The 27,698-nt window shown below is 43.1% G+C and overlaps 2 protein-coding genes across 2 annotated transcripts in view; both read right to left on the bottom strand.

Annotated features, from left to right (window-relative positions):
* LOC105936599 (protein unc-13 homolog B) overlaps window positions 1-27,698 on the bottom strand; it is a gene marked incomplete in the record, with an annotated part of 67,990 nt that overhangs the window by 31,913 nt on the left and 8,379 nt on the right. The window contains 4 exon segments of the mRNA XM_036139997.1: window positions 909-987; window positions 1,236-1,282; window positions 15,635-15,725; window positions 15,806-16,071. Of these exon segments, the coding sequence (XP_035995890.1) occupies window positions 909-987; window positions 1,236-1,282; window positions 15,635-15,725; window positions 15,806-16,071 (483 nt within the window).
* LOC118563901 lies at window positions 1,533-6,262 on the bottom strand. Its single transcript, XM_036139998.1, has 2 exons — window positions 4,050-6,262; window positions 1,533-1,885 (listed from the first exon to the last, which is right to left on the bottom strand). The coding sequence occupies exons 1-2, from the start codon at window positions 6,136-6,138 to the stop codon at window positions 1,788-1,790; spliced, it is 2,187 nt and encodes a 728-aa protein (XP_035995891.1). The 5' UTR covers window positions 6,139-6,262; the 3' UTR covers window positions 1,533-1,787.

Raw genomic sequence — 27,698 nt, 5'->3', positions numbered from 1 at the left:
AAAACGCCCGTTGGGTCACCGTGCCAGCGATTTGGGAGCCCTAAACTCAAATTAATTTCCGCCCCCCACCCCACTGAGAACCACTGCTTCAAGTGAACCAAAGAGAGGAAGCGAAGTCTCTTCTTATCATCAGTGACTCTCCTCACTTTTTCTGCACTTCTACATTCATCTCATGTATAGCTTTCTCAAATGGGCAGCTTTCTAAATAAAAGTGAGCCAAACCCAATTAAGGTGTGAATATTTTGGGCATTAATCTGGACTATCCTGGTGTGGACACACTTGAGTATTTTTTCCTGACATCATACCCCCCCCCCCACCTGAGCAGTGGATCTCTCACTGCAAAAACAGAACTAAAAATAAGTAATATTTTGTGGAAATTAGTGCATTTGTCCTTGATTTGAGCAGGTAAATAAGATTATCTGCCAATGACATGAGTATTCTTACCCCTAAAATAAGATAATTAGATATGATGCACTTAAATTAGGAAAAACTCATCTCCATCACCTTTTTTCAAGTGCAAAAATCTTATTCCATTGGCAGATTATTTTATTTACCTGCTCAAATAAAGTATAAATACACTAATTTCAAGAAAAATGTACTTATTTTTAGTTAAATTTTTGCAGTGCTGCAACTCCTCCAGAGGTAACGGGACCCTCTGGATCACCTCGGCATCCGGCGGGCGCATAGAAATTTGGAAAACGATGCCATTTTCCGACCACTTCAAAATTATTTGCTACTTTTTGTTGGTCTGTTACATAAACGACCCAATAAAACACACTGAGGTGAAAGTTCAAGACGTGTAAATTCACCCGAGGCACAGAAAAAAAACATCTGTCACATCTGTTGCTGAAAAAAACAACAACAACAATGAAACGAGAAGAGTAAAAAAATGAGTCGGCGGTACTGACCACGTCGCTGACCAAGGCGATGGGCTTCTTCTTACGTAAGTCTGGCATGCTGTCAATCCCATACAGACCAGATCCACCGCTGTCAACATCAGAGCAGAGAGTCACGGAAAGTACTGGCATTGCTAGAGAGAAGCCCTGCACTGCTACCAAAAACTCCTTACCTCCTAATATTGTAATATTGTATTAGGCAGGCAAAGCAAATTTATTTATATAGCACAATTCAGTACAGAGACAATGCAAAGTGCTTTACATGATTAAAATATAGGAATAAAAGCAAGTGGGGATAGAATGTAGAAACAAAAAATTATTACTAAAAGTATTACTTACCCTGGTTTAACCCAGGCATGTCTAGTACTGGGTTCCACATCTCTGACCTGTGGGAATATTTGGGATATTTTAGGTTGAAGCCGTTTAGGGAGGACAGGTGGAAATGGACCTGGCTGAGTTTCACCTCTCTGGTGTCACAGGCATAAACTAAATAAGTTATTAAAGTCAATAGTTATCCAGAAGGTTAGTTTGTGGTGGTGAAAAGGAGATGTAGAACTGAAATATCCTTTATTGCCCCTCAGTGGGGAAATTCAAAATGTGTCTTTCAGGAAAGTGACAGACAAATGAAAGCATGCATATACACACAAAGGTAAAAATAAATATATAAAAAAATAAGAAATACGAGAAATATAATGGTGGCTCATTCCCAGATACTCTAAGATCTGAGGAGTTTGTGAGAGAAAAGCTTCTCTGTAGCTGTAAACCTGCAGCAAAACAACGACTTCAAACGAGGGATGCACCGATATGAAAATGTGGGCCGATATTGACATTTATATCCGTATATCTCCTTACCACAGAAAAATCTAAACAGGTAAACGAGTGTAAAGAAAATTAACAGCTACCCCAGACGGAGCACATCAGAGAAGAAACAAGAATTAAACACAGGGCTGAGATTATATGTGTAACCTGATTTTCTTCTCTTCCAAACTCTGAAACAGAAAGAATAAAAAGAGATTATGGAGAATTCAGATTACACGAACAAGCTTAAAATGATCTTTTTAAAGTAAAAGTGCATCTAAATGAGTTAAGAAAACATCAGAAACCTCATTTGAAAACCTGAGACCCATCATACAGATGGATTTACACACGGTGATCTATATCTGCCATTTACTTAGATTCGTTTTAACAATTATGGCTCTCAGCCCAAACCCAGAATTGAGTCACAACTGACATGGGATGGAGAAGTGGGACATTTCACAGGAGGTTTGTGGTTGTTAGGTGGATTTCAACATCTCGCCACGGCACTAAGTGTTCCTATAAATCACCTTTATTACATACAATCTGCATCAAATGTGCCAAGGATAACAACTAAGTTACTCCTAAACACATTTACATGAAAACTATTTGTAGATTTAGAAAAGATTAACTCAAAGTGCCTCCTAGAAGGTATCAAACCAGATCTCAAACGAGATTTGACCGATTCTTATAAAAGTCTGTGTGCACATGTAATATTTCAGGAGCTACAACCAAGACTTTCTGAAACATGAGCCCCTTTTCCATTAGATCCCCTCTCAGAGGTTTCAGGACGAGGCAGCTGCCTGTGCGACAGCGCTGGGAGAAGTCGGAAGGAGAACGACTGGTGCTTTCACGTGAAGTTACCAATAACACCGGAAAAAAAAGTCACTGCAGGGGTCTGAAAAGCCACTAAATATAGCGACAAAGGCACTTAGATCAGCAGCAGTGACAAGCTGCTTCCTCAGATTAGAAGTATTCCCACCGCTGGCCTTGACTTTAGCGTAATCTGCATCGCATCATGAAAAGTGGAGCCAATACTTTTGAGAGCTTTCTATCAGCCCTGCTTGCTTCGTTGACTAGACCAGCGGCTACTGACGTCATTACGCTCTTGTCTGTGCAACACTGTGTTCATGGCCAGCATGAAAAAAAAAAATCAGCCACTCTTCTATTCCCTCAGTGTCACAATGATGTGTTTACGTACTGAAATATGGTAACGTTGGATTTTACCTGAATAGGAGATCGGTAGTACTGACGGGATTCAAACGGTACCAATGAAAAAGTATTGATTCGGTTCCCATTCGTAGCTACAACCAAAACTTTCTGAGAAATAAGCCCCACTTCCACTGGCCCTACTCTGCCCCGGTCGGCTTTAATCGGCACGGATTGTTTTTCAACCGGCCTAGAAAAGCCTGGAAGACGGCTGCTCTGAGACTGAGGGCAGTGAGGAAAGGCAGACAGCAGCTCTGCCTTCTATCATGTACGGTGAATGTATCACGGTGGACACATCTTTTAACCAAAGACTCTTTAGAGACAAAACTTAACAGCTTTCAGTGTGTTTAAAATGAGAGAAAGCCTCAGTCAATCTGTGGCTCCGTGTCTGTGTGTAGAGACTTTATAGAAAGTGTTCCTTTAGTTTTATTTTTTCCTTCAGGCATGGTTCATGGTTTGTAAATAGTAAAACTAGATTTCGGTTAAGGTAGTCCTTCATATTAATGTTTTTCTTGGACGTCGTCGGAGAAAAACCTTCTCGTTTCTCCTCGCTCTAGGCCAAATCGGTGAAAAGCAGTGTGTTCACGTTCAAACTCCGCTCGGTTTGACCCTGCTCCTGAGCAGGGCCGGAGAAACCCTGCTACTGAAATACTCTCAAAGTCGAACGTGCCAAACTGAGGTGGTGGAAAAGGTGCTAGAGCCCAAAATCTACAGCTAAATGCTTGAAAAGATACTTTTTGAGTTTGATTTTAGAGAAAGAAACTGTATTAAACCATCTGGGTTCAGGTTACAGGTCATGCTGTCTGCTGAACAACAAACTGCCAGGTCAGCAGTTTTCTCCAAGATTGTCTACTCCATATTTTTTCTGAATTAAAACTAGTTTTAATTCATCTTTTATAGTGTTACGATCACCAGACAACATGATAGCGGGTTTTTTTTGGTCTCTAAGCCATAATTATTCAAATAATTGGAACAGATCACTGTGTGTGTGATAAATCTTTTTAAGCTTCTCTTTCTGACTTTCTGAACATATTTTATTTACAGATGCACCTGGACGTGTTGACGTCGCTGCAGACAGATGCTTCTAATATTTTTCTGTATGTCTGGGATTGTGACCAAAGTTAGAGAAGAGGAATAATGTGGAAGTACCTGGGAAAAACTCGTCTTGAGATTGGGAACCCTGAGACCCCTGGGAGCCGTAGGAGCCCTGGGAACCCTGAGCGGACCTGGAGAGTCTCTGATGAGTTCGTCTTTTCTCCCTCAATATGCGCTGAAAGTTAGCTATGCGCTCTCTATGACTGGCATCTGTTGGCTTTCCAGGGTCTCCCTCAGCAGGCGGACAGTGTTCGCTGATTGGTTCCAGAGGACATTTAGCCAGTACCAAAGGACTGTGTTTTGGGGTCACGTTAAAGCTGGACAGCTCTCCGTTACTTTGCTTCTCTTCTGTCGTTTGTGTGAACTCTGCCAAGTTACACTTAGTAGGGGTGCAAAGAATTTGCTGTTGATTAGCGGGGAACTCTTTCGGAGATAATGATGTATTCGCCTGCGTCGGACTAGTCCCGCCGTCCTCCATCGGAGAGGTAAGCTGAAGGAGATTTGCCAACTGAGGAACATCCTTCTCTATGCACTTCTCATCGAGTTCACTGGATCGTTTAAGGGAGTAATTGGACAACTGCGAATCGGCATAAGCATCGTCTTTAAGTCCCTCATGGTTTGAAACTTCCAACCTCCTCAGTGCCCCTTTCAAAGCGGACCTGAAAGAGACCACAGCCCCGCTTAGGGTCGCTTCATCAAACCCGTCGTTGGGGTTTTTGGGCGTGGTCTCTGGATCTATATCAGAAGATGATTGGGATAACGATTCTTGCACTTCCTCTCTGGAAACACTCTGGTCTGTCCAATCCCTGTCCAGACTATCAGCGGACCCCAGGTCAAGAGTATCCCCAGACGACGGGTATTCATCACAGAGTGAACGCTGCGCCGGATAACCATCGTCGTAGTCCGTCAACTGCACGGTAGAGCAGCTCAAGCTCCTGGAGGGCTCGCTGTCAGGATTGTTTGCACGGGCATTCATTGTGTGGTAACCAGAGCTGCGGGAGTAGTGGCAGTTTGCGGCACAGTCGCACTCCCGGTTTCCTTCCTCGGTTTCATTAGCCTGCGTCCTCCACCCAGCGATACTGGAAGAACTTGAGGAAGAGTTGTACTGGTGGCCGAACAACAGAGAGAGATGCTCAGAGCTGGTGTTTGAAGAGTGGCCCGCTGCGCCACTCTGCAGCTCCCCCTTCCAAACATCCTGACCGTCCTCCAGCTCTTCAACGCTGTTCACGGAAGAGAAGATGTCTTCCTCACTCCAACCTCCTCCTCTGCGACGCCAGATATTGCACTCGGTGTCGCCGGACAGAAAACCTGGTTCAGGGCAGGTGAAGCTGTGGCATGATGACAAGGAGCTGGTGCTTTGGTAGTTCTGGCCACAATGTTGCTCCAGGTAGAGATCAGGGTTTGAACTCTGCTCTGAGTTGTCATAGCTAACTTGATGGACAACACCATGAGTTTGTTTGTCATCTTCCCAACATTGAGTTGACCTCTTGGACGGTGTGGAACCTGAATCTTTTCCGTACTCTCTGTTATCCAGCACTGGACTAGCATCTCTCTCATGAAGACACATGATGGCATTCTGTCTACCCAGACTTCCTCGTCTGGTGCGCGGCGTTTGAGGAACCAGGCTTGGGAGAGGTGCAGCTGAGGCTCCAATGCACAGCTCTCCTATTTCACTGAGCACCGCGTCAACACAACAGGAAACTTCATCCACTGAGCCGCGCACAGACGATAAATACTGCCTCAGGTCAGATATTTCCTCCTGGATCTTGTTGATACCCTTCAACTCTTTCAGGATGTGTTCCACTATGTTCCCAGAACCTTGACTGGCTTCCTCAGACGTCTTCTCCTGTGCATCACTTTTGGTGCCAGATTCATCGCCATCCTGAGCTGCACTGCCATCCTGGGACTGAGAGCCTCCGTCTTCCCCAGCTGGGGCTTTCCTAGCTTTGTTTCTGGTAGAGCTGACAGATGAAAGATCACGAGGGGGATTATCTTCCAGCCCCCGCGGACACTGCTGGAGATTTCTGCGCATGTTGGGGCTGTTTGATCTGTTCTTCTGCAGCTCTTGTCTTTTCGGGGAAACTTGAAGTGGATCTGATGTGTGGGCTTCATCTTGTCCACCGATGTGACCTCTGGGGAACATTCCTGAGAGGTGGGACTCGTTGTCAACTGGTCCGGCGCATGGGTAAAACTACTAACTCTGTGACTGTGGGTACCTTCAGTAAGTCTTTTTTGTTCATTTTTAAAAAGGGAAAAAGAAACAAGATTTCAGTCGTTATTTTTGCTTAAGATAACAGGTAAGCATGGTAAATCAACCTATAAATTAATGCCTCTTCTGCCAATTTCACCTTACACGACAAGATCCCACCTAGAGAAATTACATCACCTAAACAGCCATTACACTGTGTCCCCCGACCGATCTTCAGGGACGTGTGTATAGTGAGGCTGACTTTTTTTGTATTCTTCTCACCCCCACTACAAGACAAAAACTCTCGGTTCTCTTGGAACATGTATCGGCCTTTAATGCCAAGCGTACATAAAAAAATCAATCAGATTTACAGTTGAAAGCAGATATTAGCATACACTGTAAAAATAGACACGTGTCCGTTTTCCCCTCATAGCGTAAATTCCAGAATTATTGCAGACGTCGCCCCCTCTGGCGAAGAGTTGAAACTACACCAGTGTTGTGTGACTGCACAGGCATTTTGTTTAGTGGTGGTGTGTCTTCTGAGGTAAGAAACCTATAAATGTTGACATTAGGCCGTGTTCTCTCACTAATCAATCAATTACGGCGGAGACTCAACAAAGTAGCAGGTGAACAGGTAAATGTCACGCCCAGAGGATTCGGCCTGAATCACTCTCTCCTTTACTGACTAATGGAGCCTATAGAGGTGATAAATAGAGGAAAACTAATTTTACAAGTCGGGCAAATGTAAGGGCATGTATGGGAAAGAAAATAAATATTTAACTTGAAAACTTGCTTCATGCACCTTTGATTGAATCAGACTAAACTGTTAAGATTTTATTTTAGATGAGTGAGGATAATTCAAATTAGTTACGGCTTTACTACAAGTGATTATTTTAATACTAGCCGTATGCCTGAATAAGGATATTATGTAATGAAATAACGTTTGACTTCTGACAATAGTTTTCTGGGATTTGGGTCCATTTCTCTGGACAGAACTAATGTAACTGGGTCAGGTTTGTAGGCTGCGTTTTCAGCTCTCCCACTAATTTCCTGTGGGACTGAGGTCGAGGTATTGTGATGGACACGCCATCTTTGTTGTCCTTTCAGCTACGTTGTAAGTAAATTGGAGTTATGCTTTGGGTTTATGGCAAGCCGTTTTAACATAAATTCGGTTTTACCGCCCTTACGTTCGAGATATCTCAAATTGTTTTATGACTAGACGTTTTAGCAATTTAAGATATCTCTAATTGTATTTTGACTAGTCAAAATACCTATTCGAGATATCTCTAATTACATTCTGACTAGACGAAATGACATCAGATTTTCCATTGAGTTGTATGGAGACGTCAATTCAAGATATCTCAAATGAATTACTGACTATCTGAAATACCCATTTCAGATATCTACAATTAAATTATGACTAGTAAAAATTACAATTCAAGAGATCTTAAATTGAGTTTTGACTAGTCATAATTCTAATTAAAGATATCTCAAATGCCACCATAATTCAAGATATCTTAAATGTATTTTTGGATAGGCGAAATGCAGTTTTGACTAGTAAAAAATAAATTTAAGATATCTTGAATTGTAATTTTGACTAGTCAAAATTCCTTTTAAGATATCTTGAATTGTAATTTTGACTAGTCAAAATTCCTTTTAAGATATCTCTAAATGAATTAGAGATATCTTGAATTATTCAGCTTTTCCATTTAAGATATCTTAAATTGACATTCTGACTAGTCAAAATGACGTTACTGATATCTTGAATTACGAAACGGCTTGCCATATGCCATATATCATCACACAGGAACCGGAGGCGTGCGCTTTTGTTTTCAGAGAAGCTAAAGGAGGGTGCTGTAATGCCTTGTGCCGTCTAGCATGTCAAAATCAAGAGCTAGCTGGCTTTACCATAATTCCCAAGAGTCAGATGCTTTACCACAGTATAAAAACTGCATCTGGTTATTAACAGAACTGGTCCGGGCTGAGGAATATTCCTTATTTCGAGCTTGGACATGAGTCGATAGTAACGCTTTCAGCTAGCCGTTTTTCAGTGCATTGTGTGCGTCGGCAGCAAGTAAATCCAAAATTCTTTGCAAATTTCTTAAGCATTCTTCAAGTATACTATTTTCGCCCTCTCTGCATATCCCATACTTAAAAAGCTCTTTCTATATTGTGGCATTTTCTTACAATTTTGTCGAAAACAGCCAGCGCCATTGAATGTTCAGGCAGCTTTGGGCAGCTTACAGCCAATAAGGGGCTTACACGCAATGTCTTATTTCAGATATCTTAAATTGTAATTCTGACTAGTCATAATTACGTTCGAGAAATCATAAATTACATCTACGGATGTGTGACGCTTTCAATGACGAATCCGGTGACGTAATTTGAGATATCTTGAAAGGAATTTTGACTAGTCAAAATGTAATTGAAGATATCTTGAATTATTATTCTTCCCAGTCAGAATGTAAATAAAGATATCTTAAATTACCATTCCGGATAGTCAAAATGCAGTTTTGTCTAGTCAAAATGCATTTTAAGATATCTGGAATGTAATTACGGATAGTCAGACGAAACCGAATTTATGTTAAAACGGCTTGCCATATTGGGTTATAATCCATTTGGAGGACCCATTTCTTCCTTACTGAGTGGCCTTTACCCCGACCATGGCCATTTAGCATTTAGCCTTTGCTATGGGGTTGAGCCGTTCATTTCACAGCAAAACAATTAATTAATCTCTGGGACAGAAATTAATTAATTTCTGTCCAGGCACGATGGTACGAGTGCTTTTCAGGTGTTGCCTTAAAACACATTTACTCAACACAAACGTTAGAGAAAAAAACAAATCAGAAGATTTAAAAACCACAACATCATCTAGGCTTTGTGGATGTTTTCAAGGGCAAAGCAATCTGATGACAAAGAGCTAAAAGAATCTCTCCCTCATTATTCTGACATGTAGAAAAATAACAATTTTGGTAATCAAAACGTTTCGTCTGATTTAATGTCTGGCAGTGTAAAACAAAGTTACGCGCCTGTTTATATTGTCTACATGAATATCTGGTGTCAACTGTATCATAGGTTGAATTTCCTGAGTAACATCAGAGTTCAACTTGTTGGGCACAGACAGTTTAAGCAACTATTTTAGTCCGAGAAACAACTATAATCTCTACAGTAGAGAAATCAGACAAACAATCGCGTTTTAAGCGACTTCTCAGCTACAGGACCCATTTGTATTTAGAACCACATGCAGCTGCTTAGATGTCTGTAATTAAGATGTTCTGGAGAGGCAGCGCAGTAATTAGATGACAGGCCGAGTCTCGCTCCTTAGGTCACGTCAATCCTTCACACCCCGACCAGCTGCAGTCCGATCGCTCCGTGTTAAACGGTCGCTACTTTCTGGGGTTAGAGACGCTAAACACAACGTTACGATTCAACAGATGGTTTTATGGGATGGCTGAAGGCTGTTATTCAAGCAAGAGAGGAAGGAAGGAATTCAGGAAGGAAGGGAGGCAGGAAGGAAGGAAGGAAGGAAGGAAGGAGAAGAAGGGAGGGAGGGATGAAGGAAGGAAGGAGATGAATGGAGGGAGGTTTGAAGGAGGGATGAAGGAAGGAGGGGAGAGAGGGAAGAAGGGAAGGGAGGGAGGATGGGAAGGAGGGATGAAGGAAGGAAGGAAGGGGATGAAGGAGGGAGGGATGAAGGAAAGAAGAAAGGAAGGAGATGAAGGGAGGGAGGGTTGAAGGAGGGATGAAGGAAGGAAGGGAGAGAGGGAAGAAATGAAGGGAGGAAGGATGGGAAGGAGGGAGGGATGAAGGAAGGATGGAGATGAGGGAGGGAGGGATGAAGGAAGGAAGGAGATGAGGGAGGGATGAAGGGATGAAGGAAGCAAGAAAGAAGAAAGCAAGGGAGGAAGGGAGGAAGGAGGTAAAGGGGGTTGAAGGGAGAGAGGGAAGAAAGGAAGGAAGGAAGGAAGGGAGGGAGGAAGGAAGGGAGGAAGGAAGGGAGGAGGGGAAGGAGGGTTGAAGGAAGGAAGGAGGGATGAAGGAAGGGAGTAGAGGGAGCAGGAGAGGGAGGGATGAAGCAAGGAAGGTAGAGAGGGAAGGAAGGCATGAAGGAAGGAAGGGAGTGAGAGGGATGGAGGGAAGAAGGAAGGAAAGGAGAGAGGGAGCAGGGAAGCAAGGGAGGGAGAAGGTATGGAGGGAGGAAGCAACAGAGAAGAAGGAAGCAAACAAGGGAGCAATGGAGGGATGAACGACGGAAGGGAGATGGGGAAGAAAGGAAGGCAGGAAGGAAGGAAGGAAGAAAGGAAGGAAGGAAGGAAGGAAGGAAGGAAGGAAGGACGGAGATGGAAGCAAGGGATTGAGGAGGATTAGGGAGGAGGATGGAATGGAGAGAGGGAATGAAGCAACATTGAGAAAAGAAGCAAACAAGAGAGAAGGGAGCAAGGAAAGGAGGGAGGAAGGGAAGGATGGAAGCTAGAATTATCTTGAGTAAATATATGAAATGAATGTAAGTTTCTTGTTTTGTTCTCAGAAATGTTCCTGCATGAGGACGTGAATTTTACATAATTTATTTGATATCAGAAACATAATCTCCGTTTTCTGCCACAGCGTTTAAAGTTTCTTTTACTGCTCGTTTTATCAGCTTTTTTCCCCCTTTTTCCTCAAGTAGCACTTTGACATTTTAAAATGTGAAGCACATCATCATCATCATTTTTATAATTACAATTTTGTGAGAGCTGCAGATATTTGAATCCCCATTTTAGGCTAATTTCATAAACGCCATTAGAAGTGTTAAGCTGACTGACCAGCTCAGTGAGATATGCTTTACTAAATAATAATAATAATAATAATAATATAATAATACTAGCTGCATGGAAAATGCATCCCAGCAGATTAGGACATCGTCTAAAACTTTATTTCACATAGATTCCTATTTGATTATGACTTACAGCTGGTAAAATCCCCAGAATTCAGTTTCCAGAAAATTAGAATATTACCTAAAGTCAATAAAACAACGACTTAAAGAGCAACATTGTGTTCTCTGTAAACTCTGGGGAAGACTGCAAACCTGTAGACAACCATCAACTCGCTCTACAAAGAGGGAAAGACATAAACGGGTCGTTGCTGCAGCAGCTGGCTGGTCATGGAGTAAATATTAACCAACGGTTAAGTGGAAGAAAAATATGCAGTGGAAAAAGTTACAAATCCAGAGTTTGGGGGGAAATTCACACGGTCATCACATGCCTGTTGCTTCTGAAACCTCGTTTCTTTCACCTTTTCCTTCCACTCAACTTTCCAGTAATATGCTTGAATACAGCGTTCTGAGCAGCCAGCTACGGTCTTCCTGGACATCTTTCCCAACACTGTGCAGGATTTAGAATCCTTTTTTTAAATTTTTTATTATTGATCTTGTGGAATATTAACATTCTCTGACAAAGCAAATTTAGATTTTTTTTTTTAAGCTATAAGCCCAGAATCATCAAAACTAACAAGGAAGACTTGAAATACAGTTCATCACTCTGTCTGTGATGACTCTTTACACGAGTTCCAGCTTTTTATTGATTAACACACAAAAACAACTTTTTAACGATCTAATTTGTTTAGATGGACCTGTAAAACAGAACAAATTAAAGTACCGCTCCTCAGTGGCACTGCCAGCGGTTTGGTCGTCTGCAAGCTGATATGAACACAAAACATACATCTGGATTTTAAATAAATGATTTAAAATAGTTGCTTCTTCCTAAAATCATTTAGACCCTACCTTATATAAATTGTCTTTGTAAAGTGCCGTGAGGTGACGTGTGTTGACGACGTGGTGCTATATGAATAAAATTTTATTGAACTATAACGTGTTACGCAGCGCTTCTAATGAACAGCAGAAACAAGTTTTCAAGTTTCAGAGAACAGATCAAAAGCTAAATACTAACTGTGCCATAAATACCAACAAATGAACGTATTTTAATTCTGCAGAAAGAAACAGCAGAAGTAAACACTGAAGCACAGACCTTACCTTGTTGGAATGAAACTGTAGATATAATCTTGTTAGATAGTCAGATCCACATGGCCAGCATCGTTGGAGCTCTGTGATGATGATGGTTATCGGGCTTTTTCTTGGTTTTTACTCAACGTGTTGCAGTAATTCAGCAGATTTAGCACTTTTGCCTTTAAGTGACTCGAGCGCAGAGCTGCTGGAGCTCTGATTTCTGTCGCTAAGAGGAGAATACGGACAGGAGGAGAAGGCGTTCCTCCCACCCCGTTCCATGCTCCTCTGCTCCCTCTCTCCCCCTCAGGCGCTGTGTTTTCAGCCTAATGCTAATCTGACGCTGTAACGCCGCCAATTCTCTCCTCTCATTCATTATTTCCTGTTTCCACACATGCTAGCAGCAAAAATACCAACACTTAATAACATTATTAACACTTAACAGACAAAACGTCATGAGCATCTGTCCAACAGTGTGTTACCCATTGACCCACAGAGGAATGGGTTCTACTAAACCTGAAGCCGTGCTTTGGTGTCTGGCATCAGCATAAATCTTTAACTTGCCATCTAGTTTTTTTTTATTTAATAAAAATTTTCATTCTGAGCAACAGGCTAGTCCTTTTTCTCTTTAGCACAGATGGGACATTTCAGCCGTCTCTTGTTAAGGAGTCGTGACTCTTGAAGCTTCAGCTCACACATGGTGAATCTCCCCAAATCTCTAGATTGGGCTTTGCTTCACAACCCTCTCACGTCAGAAGTTGTCTGTGATCCTTGTGCACTTTTATTGTCCCACAGTTTTTCCTTCCACTTAATTTTCCATTAATAGTAGCAGCCAGCTTCTTTAGCAATCCCCTTTTGTAGCTCATTCTCCGTTTGAGGGTGTCAATCGTTTACACTGAGCCTGGTTCTGGTTCTGCTGGAGGTTCTCCTCCCTGTTAAAGGGGAGTTTTCCTCTCCACTGTCGCTTCATGCATGCTCAGTATGAGGGATTGCTGCAAAGCCATCAACAATGCAGACGACTGTCCACTGTGGCTCTACGCTCTTTCAGGAGGAGTGAATGCTGCTTGGAGAGACTTGATGCAACCTGCTGGGTTTCCTTAGAGAGGAAACTTTCTCACCAACCTGGAGGATCTGAAGGAGTCTGACTTTGGAAAGAGACTTGAGATGACATGTATCATGAATTTGCGCTTTATAAATAAAATTGAATTGAATTGAACGAGTTCCTGCTGGTTTACTGTTTCTTTAATTTTCTTCATTTCAGGTTTTCATTAGCTTTAAGCCAATTATACTAAAGATTAGCAGAAATAAACAACCAAAATATATAAATATGCCTGTGATGCATCTATTTAATACATGAGGGTTGTTTTTAAAGGTGAATTTTGTAAATCAATGAACTGTGAAGATATTCTAACTTCCTGAGATGGGCCTTTAATCCAAGCAATGTCATTAACCTCACCTTTCAGTGGTCATAATGTTATGCCTAATTAGTATTATTGTTTAAAATCAACAACATATGTGCAGCAGATATTTCTTCATTCAATGATTAATAGTGAAGTGAGTCAAGGATGCATATTTTAACAAAAAATTAGAGCTACATCCATGAAATAAGTACAGCTGGTGAAGGAAATCTGACAAATCCCATAAGTCCAACCCTGGAAATATAGAAGTAAGGAATATTCCAGTATTAATTCTAGATTCTTATTGTGCCTCTCACTGTGACAACAAACTGGGGTTGATCGGTGTACCGGCGCTAGTTTGGTACCGGGGTACTGGGTCATTTAAAACGGTACTATACTGCATTTGGATGGTACCGGTACCGGAGCAGGGGTTCGTAAATCTTTTGTGGCCAGGGACCCCTTAACAGCGGTAAAATTAGTCCAAGGACCCCTTTAGATTCCTCATGCTGATAGTATTTTTAAACAACACCTTTTGTATTGTTAAAAACGTTAGAAGTTATGCATGTTTTTAAAAAAATATATAAATACACCTAATATTATAGATTTGGTGGAGATTAGATCCTCATCCTCAATGTAATTGTTGTCATACTTCCTAATTTTTGCTGATTTGGCATTTACCTTACATGATGAAATGGACAGAGTTAAATATTTGTCCTCGTCTTACTTCGCTCAACCCTGACGCATCCTTCGCAGTTTCTCCTCAGGCCCGACAACATGCGTTTCACGGACCCCCAACCGATGGTTCACGGACCCCCGGGGGTCCGGGGACCCCAGTTTGAGGGCCGCTAGCTTAGAGTACAAGGAGCAAGTCAGGGAGAGAGACTGATGCAGACTCAGAGACGTTCTCGCTAGATTCAGCGAGTTTTCAGACCCCTCAAGTGACTTTTTTTTTTTCAGAAAAGCGACTGCTGACAAACCTAGTGACTTGTCTGTGTTGTTGGAGACTTCGGTGACAACACGTAAAAGCATCCATTGGTCTGTAGTTTACTGTTTTTAGCGGGCAGTAAGTGCTGCACTGAACTCAGCGCTTGGTCCTGCCGATGGCACCAGGAGGAGGAGACCCGTTCCTCCGCCTGTCCACGTTTCAGATGAATCATCCATCCGTTTTCCGTCAAGCTTTATCCCTGCTGGGGTCGTTAGGGGTGCTGGTGCCTATCTCCAGCTGACAATGGGCGAGAGGCGGAGTTCACCCTGGACAGGTCGCCAGTCTGTCGCAGACATGTTGCACATGTAGCGTTTTAAAAGTTTTTTTCATCCATGCAGTTGTCCCTTATCTGTTGGTCCATCTCACCATTGTTACACCCATCCATCGATCCAACATCCACTTATTTATCCTTCTGTTCCTTCCATCTGATCGTCCAAATTATTCTTCCATCCATCCTTCCATGCATTTCTCACTCCAGCCATTTATAATCCATTCATCTGTGCGTCCATAAAAACGTGCAAGAACCTTCCAATATTCTCCATTTCAGAAGGAGCATCTTTAAAACAAAAAATAACCCTCTAGGCATTTTTATGTTAAAATCTTAACAGTTTCCATTGAGCGTTTTCACGTGTTTGATTAAGATTTTTCTAGAAATGATGTCTGAGATTGGAAAATTTCAAGATGAGAGTTAGATCTTCTAAGTCTGAGGCCAACGCTCTCAACCAGACTTCTCTCTCTACAAACAGGAGGAAAACTGTAGCAGCTGAAATACAAAAAAACTGCTGAAGCTGAGTCCGTTTAGGAGACATGTGAGGTAAAAAATAACCACTTAAGACTGAGACAAAGAAGAATAGGGTGAAGAAAGGTGCGTGGGATATTTGATTGTAAAAGCGGAGTATTTGACAGGAAAACTGTACAAAAAGGCCTTGGAGGCTCCATCTTTAAACACATTTCTTCTGTAGGAAAACTCCAAAAGGAAGGAAATCAGACAAAGCAAATATTTCTGTGCATTCTGCTTGTTTAAACACCATGAGAGGTTAAACTCAACCAGTGTGTTAAAGTGCTGCGAGATAAAAACGACAAGGCGCTTACCTCCCGAAGCTGAACCCTCACTCTGTTGATGGCTTTCAACCAGCGAACTCTAGACGGGGAGAAGGGCAGCTGCGGGCCTCCATCCTGGAACCTACGATGAAGAGTCAGCATCACAGATCCCTTCCGCCTTCAGTAAAACAAACCGAGAACAGGTCCGGACAAAGACGTTACCTCTGGAGTTTAGACGCTTCTTTTTCGGACGCTTCACTCTTTAAAGCCCGGATTGATTCAGGAGACTCCGCATCTCCGTCCTTCTCGCTGCCGGCCGAGTGCCCGTTGGTGGGAGGATGCGCGGCGGGGCGAGGCTGGCCGTTAGCGGAGCGGTGTAAGCCGGTGCTGTGGTAGGAGTGGAACGACTCTTCCAGCTCGGACCCTCCGGTGCTTTCATGGCCGGTCTCACTCAGCTGGGAGCTGGCCTGGCTCAGGTTCCCCGATGATCCGAAACGATTACTTTCCACTGGACTACAGTTGTGAGAGAAGCGTAAGGGAGATATTCAGAAATTGACTGCACAACACTTTAATTATTCAGGTAAGTGCACTAATAAATCATCACAAATGATCCAACTTCAAAACAGTTTAACTCACTTTACAAGGAGGATGCTAAGAAAATCTCACTTACCTGCTAAAAGCCATGAGCACAAAAAGTATAAATCTAACATTGATCTAAAGGAGTAGCTGGGTTAGTTTCACACACAACACATCAACCCTTAGACACCCAACCTTGCTGCTGCATGTTGGAAATGGTAAAATGTGTAAAAAAAAACTGTATAAATGATGGTGCATTACACACGACTCTGTTGTTTCTTGCAAATTCTAATTAAAACAATGATTTTATGCACAATTACATCTGCATCTTTAGTACATATTCTTTTTGAGTAAAAACTTCAAGACACAGAATCAAAGTACTTTTTTTTGTAAAGCACCTTGAGACAACAAGTTTTTGTGACAGCGCTATATATTTATAAACTGAATTGAATTGACGGTGAAATATGCAGAGGTAATCTCTGTGTTTGTCATCACACCTAATAAATGTAATAATAGACATTTTTTGGGATAAAACACAGATTAATCATGGTGTTGACAGCAGCAGGACATACAGTTGGAGCCAGACCATTACTTACGCTGTATAAAAAGACATTAAATTTGACTAAATCTTTCCAGTTTCAGTACTACCAATATTATTATTCACCAAATGCCAGAATAATGAGAGATGGTTTTTTCTATTTCTTTTATCAAAGTCAAAAACAGTAAGATCACGATGCCTTTAAACAATTTAGAAAACCCCAGATGAAGATGTCATGGCTTTTTGAGCTTTGGATCAGTTTATTCCCAACATCTGAGTAAAATGGAGCCACACCTGATGGTGCATCCCAAAGAAGCTGCTTCCTTGTGTGACATCATGGGAAAATCACAAGGATAAAGAGGTTCTGGTACAAAATGTGGAATAAAATGCAGAACCAATTATTATAGATCTTCATTATTATGAGTCTTGTGGTCTGATGAAAGCAAAGTTGAAGTATTTAGGCTTGCAAAAGTCTTAGAAAACCATCCCAACTGTGAAACGAGCAGCATCATGTGGTGTAGGGATGTTACTCCAGAAGGATGAATTTAAAAACTTTGAAAATAAGCAGCGTATGGAGACAAAGAGGTCTTCCAAAGTGGTTCAAGCACAACAAAGTAATTGTTTTGCGGTGGCCATCTCCGAGTTTTCATCTCGGTTTCACCAAGAATTTATGGGCAAAGTTTCTTTGAGCCAGCCAGGCGTCAGACCTGACCCAGTAACACCAGTTCTATCAGGAGGAATGGGCCAAAATCCCAGCAGCTATCACTCAAATCAAGCTGTTTAAGTGGCAATTCTACCAAATACTACACTAATACCAAATACTACTAAATGTATTTAAAACATCTGATTTTAAAGACAATCAAAACATTTCTCTTATTATTTTGGCATTTAGTAACCAACACTACATCTCATTACAATAACAACCTAAACAGGAACATTTTAGCCTAATTTAATGCCATAATGTAAGGAAAGAAATATTATGCATCTTTTTATACAGCATTAAATGTTTTCAACGATGGGTCTAATCAAATCAGAACTCCATTTTCAAAAAATAAAAAATAAACTCATTGTAGCAGACTGGGTATAAGTCTTAAAAATATACAAAATGCAAATGTGAAATACAGGGATACATTGTTATGGATAATTTCTCAGATGTCTTCCTTATAAAATAAATAAAGCTGTAGATTAATTTGGAGTTCTGCTTTGAGAGGCTTTAAGAAAGTGCGACGTCAGACACACCAACAAATTCACAAACACACTAAACTAGAGACAACGGACTGCAGAGCTGGACAGGGAATACATTTTTAAAAGCTGTCAATGCAGCAGAAATGGTGAAGGGGAGGTACCACTGATTATTTGTTACTAGCCTTTTCTCAATCAATAGATCCTTCTTGGACTGGTTGTCCAGCTGCACTCCTGCGGCAGAACCTGCAGAGGGGTCTGTTTCTACAAGCCTTTCCTTCTCCGTTAGGGTCTGGGATGCTGGAGGATCTACATCAGGAGTGGAGATGCAAATCTGGGGGGTTTCTATGTCGTCTGCAGAACCTACCAGTTCGGTTTTATGGGGATCAGCTGGCGAAGCCTTTTGTGCACTATTTGTTTGACCACTTGCCGGCTTGCTGACAGACTGGGGTTGAGATGTTATAACTTGGGAAGCTTGAGACTTGGGTGGCTCTGCCTGCCAAGGAAAACTTAGTTTTGCCCCAAACAATGATGACGTTGGCTCTCCTTTCCCTGCAACGTTTTTTTCTTCTTGAAATAAGCTTCCAGAAAAGGATTTTAATCCTGAAAATAGACCGCTGGCGCCTTCTGTTCGAGGTGCTGATGAAGCTACAGATGGAATTGCAGGTGAAAATAATGATCCAAGTGATTTTCCCATGTCACTCTGAGCAGATAGAAAACCCAATGGGGACTTAGCTTGAGTTTGTTCAGCACCACTGGATAATTCATCCGTTGGGGTAGCTTTACTAGCACCTAACTGAGGGGGGGCTGACTTGACAATTTCACCACTGCTGGGTTCTTCTTTAATGAACATTGGTTTCTCGTGTATCACATGCCCAGTCGTCATTTCTTGCTCAGTGCTTTCTACATGACTAGTAGGGTCTTTAGAAGTATGCACTGACTCACATGTAGCTCCAGGAACTTCGGGACAAGATGCTTCAGGTGCGTGTCCAATACTGCTTGTTACATGTGCTTGATCCATTTTGAGAGTATTACATTCGGAAATAGATGCAGTTACTTCCGTTGCTATGTTTTCATTTTCAAACTGTGGACCAGGTTTTGTAGTAGCAGTGATAGCGGTTGCAGATGTTTCAGCACTACCGGCAGTAGTAGCAGTACTGGTATTAGTGACAGTAGCAGCAACGCTGAAAGGTTCAGCAGTACTATCCTTTGCAGCAGTATTTTCAGTCGCTGCAATACTGTCAGATGGAGCGGATGAAACGGCTGCAGCGGTGGTCGCAGTAGCAGTAATTCCAGCTGTAGCAGCAGGCGGAGCATTAGCGGGAGTTGCAGCAGTAGCTGACTTCGGTTTAGGTGACACTGGTTCAGGGGGTTTAGGTGGTTGTCTCAAACCACCAAACAGAGATCCACCTATGCCGCCCAGTAATGATGCTCCAGCTTGTGGCCCTGCAGCCTGTCCAGTGGGGCCAGCAAACATCCCTCCAAGCAGAGAACTACCCTGCTGTGAAGTTGCTCCTGCCCCTGTTCCTCCAAACATCCCACCCAGTAGTGATCCGCCACTCGCGGCAGCTGATGGTTTGGCAGTGGATCCTCCCCCAAACATGTCACCAAACATTGAACCCCCAGTGACAGGAGTTGTGGTGTGATGTCCAGACTGTGGAGCAGCTCCTTTGAATAAGCCTCCTAATAAAGATCCCCCTGTTTGGGGAGATGCTGACTGAGTATTGGACCCTCCAAAAATCCCCCCTAACAGTGATGCCCCTGTGGGGCCAGAGGAAGCTGGTCCAAACGGCAAGTTCTTCTGTGGCTGAGTCTGCTGAGAACCTTCAGTAGGAACAGACGCTGGTTTGAACAGAGAAGACATAAAGCCAGTAACAGCATCTGTTGCTGAATCGATGGAGGACCTGTCTGGTTCTGGTGGCTTCTGATGTGTCTGGACTGCAGGACTTACTGGAGAAGGGTCCTTTGTTTCTTCTTCAACTTTATGTGGAGCTAGATCTTGAGTTGCACTAATTTTAGGTTCAGATTGGGGTTGCGTGAGGAATTCTGACTCTTTAGACTGATTATATTCGCTTAAAGAGGGTGACTTTTCATTACTTTGGCAAATTTGGTCTTCTGTGACATGGGCATCAGTTGCGGATGAATTCATCTCAACACAAGGAAGTGTCCCCTCAGGTTGCTGTTGTGTTTCCCTTTGTTCAGGGCTCTTGGTAGCCGAATCAATTACACCCGTTTCAACATGTGCTGAAGGTTTGCTGTCAGAATCGCTTCTATCTGTTTCAGGTGTTGCTGTAGCATGAGCAGATCCGCCAAATGCTGAAGACACACCTTTACTAGAAGCGTCAATAGTTCCAACTCCTTGTAAAATACCACTGACGACAGATGTACCAGTTTGTGCAGTGGCCGTCTGGGAAGATGATCCATCCAAAATTCCTCCCAGTAGAGAGCTTTTGATTTGAGTTGATGAATTGGGCCCACTGGTCTGAGCCACGGTGGTTGCTGAGCCTCCAAAAATCCCACCCAAAAGAGATGTTTGAGATCCAGCAACCTGAGGACTAGGTCCACCAAATAAGCCCCCAAGTAACGATGGTCCTGTCTGTGATGTTGCAGTTTGAGGAATAGACCCTCCTGTCTTTGCAGGACCAACCTGAGAAACAGGTTGAGATGCAGATCCTCCAAATAAACCGCCTAGTAAAGATCCCCCAGTCTGAGACGCAGTATTTTGGGACGAAGATCCTCCAAACATTGCCCCTAACAGTGAGCCTCCAGGCTGGGAGGAGGGCTCAGCAGCAGCACCTCCAAACATTGAGAATAAACCTTTGGCTGGTGGCTCCTTGGAGCCTGAGGATGCTGGTAAAGATCCTGCAGGTGAATGTCCTGCCTGGCTACTAGCAGGTTCAGAGCTGGGTGTAGAAAATAATGAAAGTAAGCCTTTTCCCAGACTTTCTGAACTAAACCCTGCAGATTGGGGAGGATGTGGGCCTGATCCAGGAAGCATCGATGCAGCTGATGATTCTTTAGTAGAAACAGTATCCTGCACGGCACTTGCTGTACTGGAATCTTTCTGCGTTCCAGTAGACTCTAAATTAGATTTTTCAGATGAAGCATCCGTGTTTGAAACCGTGGTCTCCTCCTGTTTGGAACTTGTGCTAGTCAAAGTAACGTCATTTGCCGTGCTAGCGTGCAATTCACTCGAAACAATGGCAGCATCAGTCCCTGACGGTGTCATCTCTCGACAATGGCTACTCATATCAGATACTTGTGTTCCTCTTTGTTGTTGGGGTTCTTTAGAACCAACTGATGAGCTAGAAGGGGTTTGTTGTGGTGTTGACACAGTCACTGGTGTAGAGGAAATGTTTGCTCCGAAACCTGGTGTTTGAGAATTTGTCGCGCCACTAAACATGGAAAACAAATTTTTTCTTGGACTTTCAGTCGAGCTAGAAAAGCCACCCAACAGACCTCCGAGAACAGAGGTAGCCGTCTGCTCTTGTGGTTGTGAGTTTGCTTTTGGTTTAGACTGTGCCTGGGGCTCTTGCTGTTGCTGAGTTTGTGACTGAGCAACTGTTTGCTGAGACGGCACTGTTGGGGGCTGTGGCTGCTGAGGGCTGGGATCACTGAACACTGAAAACAGTCCCTTCATTGTCCGTTCAGATGACCCAGGGACAATTCCCCTAAGAAAAGATTCTGTTTGAGGTTGAGACTGGTTGCTGCTCGCCCCACCAAACATTGATAGAAACCCTGTAGTTGGAGGATCTTTTGGAGGAACAGTTGCCTTTTGTGAGGTTTCAGTATTAGGTTTGGGGTGTTCAGGGGGCTGGGGGGTGGTTGATCCTCCAAACATTGATAACAAACTTTTACTAAATGTTTCTTGTTGAGGAGGTGGTTGAGCTGCATTTGGTGGATGTGTTTGAAGCATGGGTTCCGGTTTAGGGGCCGTCTGGGGAGGATTTGACCCAGAAAACATTGACAAGATACTTTTACCAAATGATTCTTCCAGTGGAGCACTAGCTTGTGTAGAAGACTGAGGTGTGGAGCCAGCATGAGAAGATGGTGTTGATCCTACCAGCATATCTCCAATAGACAATCCAAAAAGTCCCCCGGAGGGTTTAGTTCCTGCCTCAAGTTTTGTTTGCCCTTTAAGTTCTGACTCTTTTGCTTCGATGCCTTTTGGTAAATTAGGAGAGGAAACCTCTGAAGTACTTCTACATGGTATCTGGCTCTGTGTTGGCCGAGCTGTGCCACGTTGGTCCATTGTTTGTTCTTTTTCTATACCCTTTGATTTAGAAGAGGAAAGTGAACCCTCTGTCACACTAGCTTTCATTTGCTGTTTTTGTGGTGGAGGTGGGGAGGATTCGACTCTAAAGAAGCTGTCAATCGATCCAAAAAGATTTGACACACCTGTGGTTTCTTTATTTCCAGTGACACTGCCTGCTAATGAAGTAGTACTCCCATTTTTGCTTTGAAGATTAAGAGATGACTGAGAAGATGTCTGAATATCTGGTTTGGTTTCATCAATGCCCACAGCAGACTTGAGAAAACTCACAAAGCCTCCCTGTGAGTGTTCAGGTGGTTTTTCACTTTTTGTATCTACTGGTTTATCAGTTGAAAGTGTGGGCTGAGCTGGTTTTGTAAGAGATTCCTTTGACCCAGAGGGTAAAGAAACATCAGGCTTTGTCGGTGGGGATGCTTGCTGTACCATTGTAGATTGACGTGATAGTCTGGGTTTATGTGAGGCCGTACTTGAGAGCGTTGCAGGCTGAGAGACTTCAGCAACTGAGGGAACTGTTGGTAGAATTCTTCCCTGTGAAGTGGTTGGTCTCTGCATTTGTTGATTAGATTTTTCAGCCTGGGTAACAGCAGCAAAAGAATCTTCTTTGATAATCTTAGACTTAAGGCTTTGGAGACCTGATGACAGAATGTTCTGTGTTGATTTGCCGACAGCTCGATCAACATACATCTCCCCAGGTTTTTTCAACTCCACTTGGGACGGTTTGCTCACAAAAGAAGATATTAGGGAAGAAATCTTTTTGACCTGCCGATTAGGCAATTCCTCACCTGGAGACACCCTTTTCCTCCATTCATCCTCTGAAACTTCATCTACATGTTTCACTGTCACAGCAGTAGAAGAACGGCGCCGTTGGCTAGGTTGATAGCATTTGTGAAGGAGCTGGTGATTTGAATTTTCAGCCGGAGTAGAATTTAGAGAAACAGAGACTTTCTGAGCAAGTAGTTTCTTAAGTTCATGGTTGTTCCAATAAAGGCTGGCGTGGTCTCTTTTATGGCATGAGAGATCAATGATTTCTTGGTAGTCATCTTGATAGCCATAAGTAGGTTGTCTTGGATCCATCCTCACTTTATTTAACCTGTAGGACGAGAAATTCATGTTTGGCTGCCCCTGAGACAGAAATGAATTTTCAAACATTTCAGAGAACTGTTCAAGATTTAAATTCATAATTTGGTTTCCTTTTCTGTAGGCAGAAGACAAATCTAGGGGAGCATTGAGAAGTTGAGGAACACCATGATTTTTGCCAGGAAGCCAAAGAAGCTCATCCTCATTGTACAGGGGAATTTTAAAACCACAGACCAAAACCATCTCATTGTGCAGCCAAGCACTTGGTATACTATCTAAGGTCTGCCCATTGTCCCATGATTCACCTTCGGGTGTACAGGCATACACATATTCACCTGCTGCATCTGTGAGTAAGGCATAAATGTACTCATGGTCCGTGTAAACAAAGTACCCACAGTCGCCATCATCTGCTGGCCACCACATTCCTTGCTCCAGAAGAGAAAGCCATTGCTGATACCATTCGGCATCTTCAAGGTACAGCGAGTCTTCCGTCTCAGCATTACCGCCCGCTGAACAGTTTCTATTTGAGTTATATCGACTATGCTGGCTTATGTGATTAGTGTGACTATTCTGTACATTTTCCCTTTCCACTGCATATTGCCAGTTTGCTGAATAAGATAAGCTTGGTGCGGTCTCCTCATAATAGCCTTCATGATACATGACCCCGTTCAAGCTGTAACAACTACCGTCACTAAACGACTGCCCAAATGATGCATTACTGTGGTCAGTTGTTAAGTTGAGAGCAGCTTCTTTATTAGGTGAACATGCAGCAATATTTCCCAAGTCTTCATAGCTGTTCAATAATTCTCTTTGGGGGTACGGGTATTCACTTCTTGGTCCTTCAATGGCATGTGATACCATTTGTTTTTCATGATGTACAACATCTTGCCAAGAAGCATCGTTCACTGGGTGATTAATATTTGAATAGCTGCAGTGAATTGCAGATCCTGGTAAACCTTCACAGTTCTGTGTATAGCCTTGATCTTCTCCTTGATAGTTATAGCTTAAGGACTCATTCTGAAACTGCTGCCAAAGAAGACTTTCACGGATCCACTGGTTTTCATCATATGAGGGACTTATCCCAAACCCAGAGGAATTACCTTGGTAAAGGTTCTGATTTGTCTCTCCTAGCAAAGAGGGAATGCTTCCACCTTTAAATGACTCCAGGGTCATGGCTGGAGAAGTAATATGGCTTTCCAAATGGGAGTGAATATTTCCTGTACTATAAGCCATTGGGTTATTTGATGGAAGTGACTGAGAGTAGTATAGTTGAGACAGATTGCCAGTGCTAAAAGAGTAATGCGTTGTCTGACTTTGAAGAGATCTCGCAAAAGCCGCTGATGTCCGCAGGTCTAAACTCTCATCCTGAATTGCACCAATTAAAGCATGTCTACCTTGTCCTGGATTCAGACAAATCGGAGCAGATCTTTCCAACCTTTCGTTTGTAAAGTCTGCGGTATTACTTTTTAACAAGCCTGAAGCTAATCCTGTCGTATTGGTGAAAGATGACAGTTGCTCTGTATTTTGACCTCCCATTTTTGCTTGCTTAAAAAAAGAGTTTTCAGTTGCATTTTTGCTAAACAGGCCAGATAAAAAGCCTTGCTGAGGAGCACTTTGAGACCTTTCATCTTTATCTACCTCTCCTTGCAAGGAACGTTGTTTCACATTGGAAAAGGAATGAAGTGCCTGGTCTTGGTGTGATGTTGGCTTTGTGAATGTAGACGTAACCCCCGTATATTGGATAGACTTTTCTGTTGCTTTTTGACCGGTCAGGTCTGTACTTTCTGAAGTTTTGGCTAGCTTGTTGAGCAACCCTGAAAGCACTCCTGATTGACTTGTGGATTCTGTCTGTGCCGGGCAAGGCTTGCTACAAGGCACGTTGGCTTGCTGGTTTAGCTGAGTCTCATGGGTAAAGTTTTGAGGCTGTAGCTGAGTTATATTTTCTGATGAGGATTTAAATAGTCCAGAAAACAGCCCACTTCCCTGAACTGTTTGTGTTGTGCTATTCATAGGTTGATTTTGGCTAGAAATAGGGAAATCATTTTGTCTTGGCTGTCCATGACTAGATTTACTGAAGGGAATTCCATGCTGCTGTGCTGGTGGTTGGTTTTGTGTATTTATGCTATCAGCGGAAGAAAATTTGAAAAGACTGGATAAGAGACCACCTTGTTGTGAGGGCTGCTGAAGTGGAACAGTTTGTTGTCGAATAAAGCCTGGTTTACAGGTTTCTTGCACCTCTTGCTGGCTCATTGTTCTGTTCCGCATCCCTCCAATATGTCCTTGAGTTTTCTGTGCATTGCTGGCTTGATGGTGTTGATCACTACCAGATTGAGGAATAGTTTGAGAATCTGAACAATTCTCAGTAGAGCCAAATTTAAGCAAGCCAGAAAGCAAGCCTTTTTGCTGAGGTTGTGTTTGCCGAGCTTCGCCCGGTGCCTGAGGGGGTTGCACGTTTTGTTGTGTGCTTTCTGGGGATGAAAATTTCAATAGCCCTGACAGAATACCTCCTTTCTGTGGAGTATTAGAACTTTGTTGGGGGTTAGAGTGATGAGGATGTTGTGAGGAATCACTGCTTTTGGGAGGAGGATTGCTTGCTTGCTGTGGCACAGTGCCAGACAAGTCAGTAGAAGACCCAAAATTAAGTAGACCAGATAGCAGTCCTTGTTTGGGTTGATTTGAGCCCATCTGATAAATTCCTCCAGGAGAGCTGCCTCTTGATGGGGTTGTGCTAAAATACTGTGATCCAGGCTGATTAGGGTTTTGAGGCTGTGTTCCATGAGGGGCTCCGGTTGGTTTTTGATTTGAGGTATGCTGTTGGTCGGTTGGCACTCTGCTGCTCTGAGAATGAAGATTAGACTTCTGGTTTGAACCAGCAGGATTGGAGGAAGGGTCAAACATGCTGGAAAACCATCCTTTTGCTGTGTTTTCTTGTTGCACGGCAGAGGTGGGACAGGATGAAGCAGAATCCTGATACTCTTGTGGGCAATTCTGTGTTCTCATAGCGCCACCCGTGTCTTCAGTGGAAGAAAACCTCAAAAAAGCAGGGAGCACACCGCTGTCTGCTTTTGGACGTTGTTGAGTAGAAGGCGTACTGCTTAGAGACTGGTTCGCCGCCGGTTTCTGTGGCTGGGGACTCTCGTTAGCTCGAAACACTGGATAAACGGCCACAGGAGGAGCGTTTTGAGGTGGAACAGGAACGGCTGGCATAATCAGTGAACTCAAGGATTTCTTAAAAGGGCTAAAGAACCCCGTGTTTGCAGTTTGGCTTGTAGCCTTCTGAGGCTCTGGGGCATGTACATTTTGTTCATCTCTCTCTGGATTTGGTTTCCAGCCATTGTGATTTTGGACCAAATAGGTGTCCTGAGAAGAACTTAACCTTGCTGTTTTAGTGGCTCCATTACCAGTCACTGACCGCTTATCTTGATGAACTGCTTTATCAACCCATTTTGCTTCTGACTGGATATGTCCTTCAGAATATTTTGACTCCAACTCTTGCTTGGAATCAGCAGAGCTTTGACCTTCCCCTCCTGAAAAAAGCTTTAAAGGATTCAGTTTTTCCAAAACGGAGTTCCCTGTTGCAGTCTGGGGTTGACTCTGGACCTCAGGTGAATGTTCTCTTGCAGTTCTCTGAGTTTGACTCCTGATGGCTGTTCCCGTTTCCTGTGAACCTCTTATTTTGTTCGGTGGCGGCTGATGAGGCAGAGAGTTGAAGGACTTTTTGGGAGAGGTTTCTACTGGAGATACGACGGCCACAGGAGCCGTGTTATTTGTCTTTGTGGGGATGAAGGATAGAAGTCGTGTTATTCCAGACTGTGCAGGTTGTGGAGATGATGATGCTTGGGGAGCAGAGGCAGGCTGTTTGAGGCCTCCTCCAACTTTGTCAGTGATGGAGCAAAACAATGAGCTCATTGCATTTTTCACAGCTGAGGTACCCTGGTCAGAATCAGCTTGGGTTTGGGGTTCTCCTTTACAATCCTTTGAAATACTTTGATCTTCTCCAAACGAATCTGTTCTATTGCTACCCTGAGAAGATAGCCTCGACTTGCTTGATTTAGGAAGGGAACCGTATTTGCTGATTTCCTCCTCTTTTTCGGCAAGATATTCAGAAACTGTATCAACAAGACACTGAAGCTCATCTATCGGGTCAACGTATTCATCAATTGGCTCCTCCACAGGGGAAAGTATTGCCTCGGGAACCCATCCTCCAGTTTTAGATTTCCCACACTTCTTTTCACGAAGGCCCTGGGGATATTCCACATAGCCTGCATAGGAATGCCGCTCCTTGTGATGCTGTGCATCCTCCGAGTAAAATTCTCCCCCCAGAAAGTCAACGTCATCAATCTCTTTGTCAGCCCCTGCAGCGTGGGGAAGATCTCGGCAGCTCTCAAATTCAAAAGTTCAAACCGCGCCCCTCTGTCTGGGATCATACCCTTTTTTATACGCTACATAATTCTCTAAGGTGTTGTCCA

This window comes from Fundulus heteroclitus, chromosome 8, assembly GCF_011125445.2.
Source record: "Fundulus heteroclitus isolate FHET01 chromosome 8, MU-UCD_Fhet_4.1, whole genome shotgun sequence".
Classification (NCBI taxonomy): domain Eukaryota; kingdom Metazoa; phylum Chordata; class Actinopteri; order Cyprinodontiformes; family Fundulidae; genus Fundulus; species Fundulus heteroclitus.
The sequence above is the reverse complement of the archived record's forward strand: the minus strand, read 5'-3'. Positions and strand labels throughout refer to the sequence as shown.

What these genes read in the sequence shown, in the direction of transcription:
- LOC118563901 (XM_036139998.1), bottom strand. Translation starts at nt 6,138, where the DNA reads ATGTTCCCCAGAGGTCACATCGGTGGACAAGATGAAGCCCACACATCA. An exon ending in TCAAGACGAGTTTTTCCCAG is followed by an intron (nt 1,886 to 4,049) that starts GTACTTCCACAT and finishes TTTCTGTTTCAG; the next exon opens with AGTTTGGAAGAGAAGAAAAT.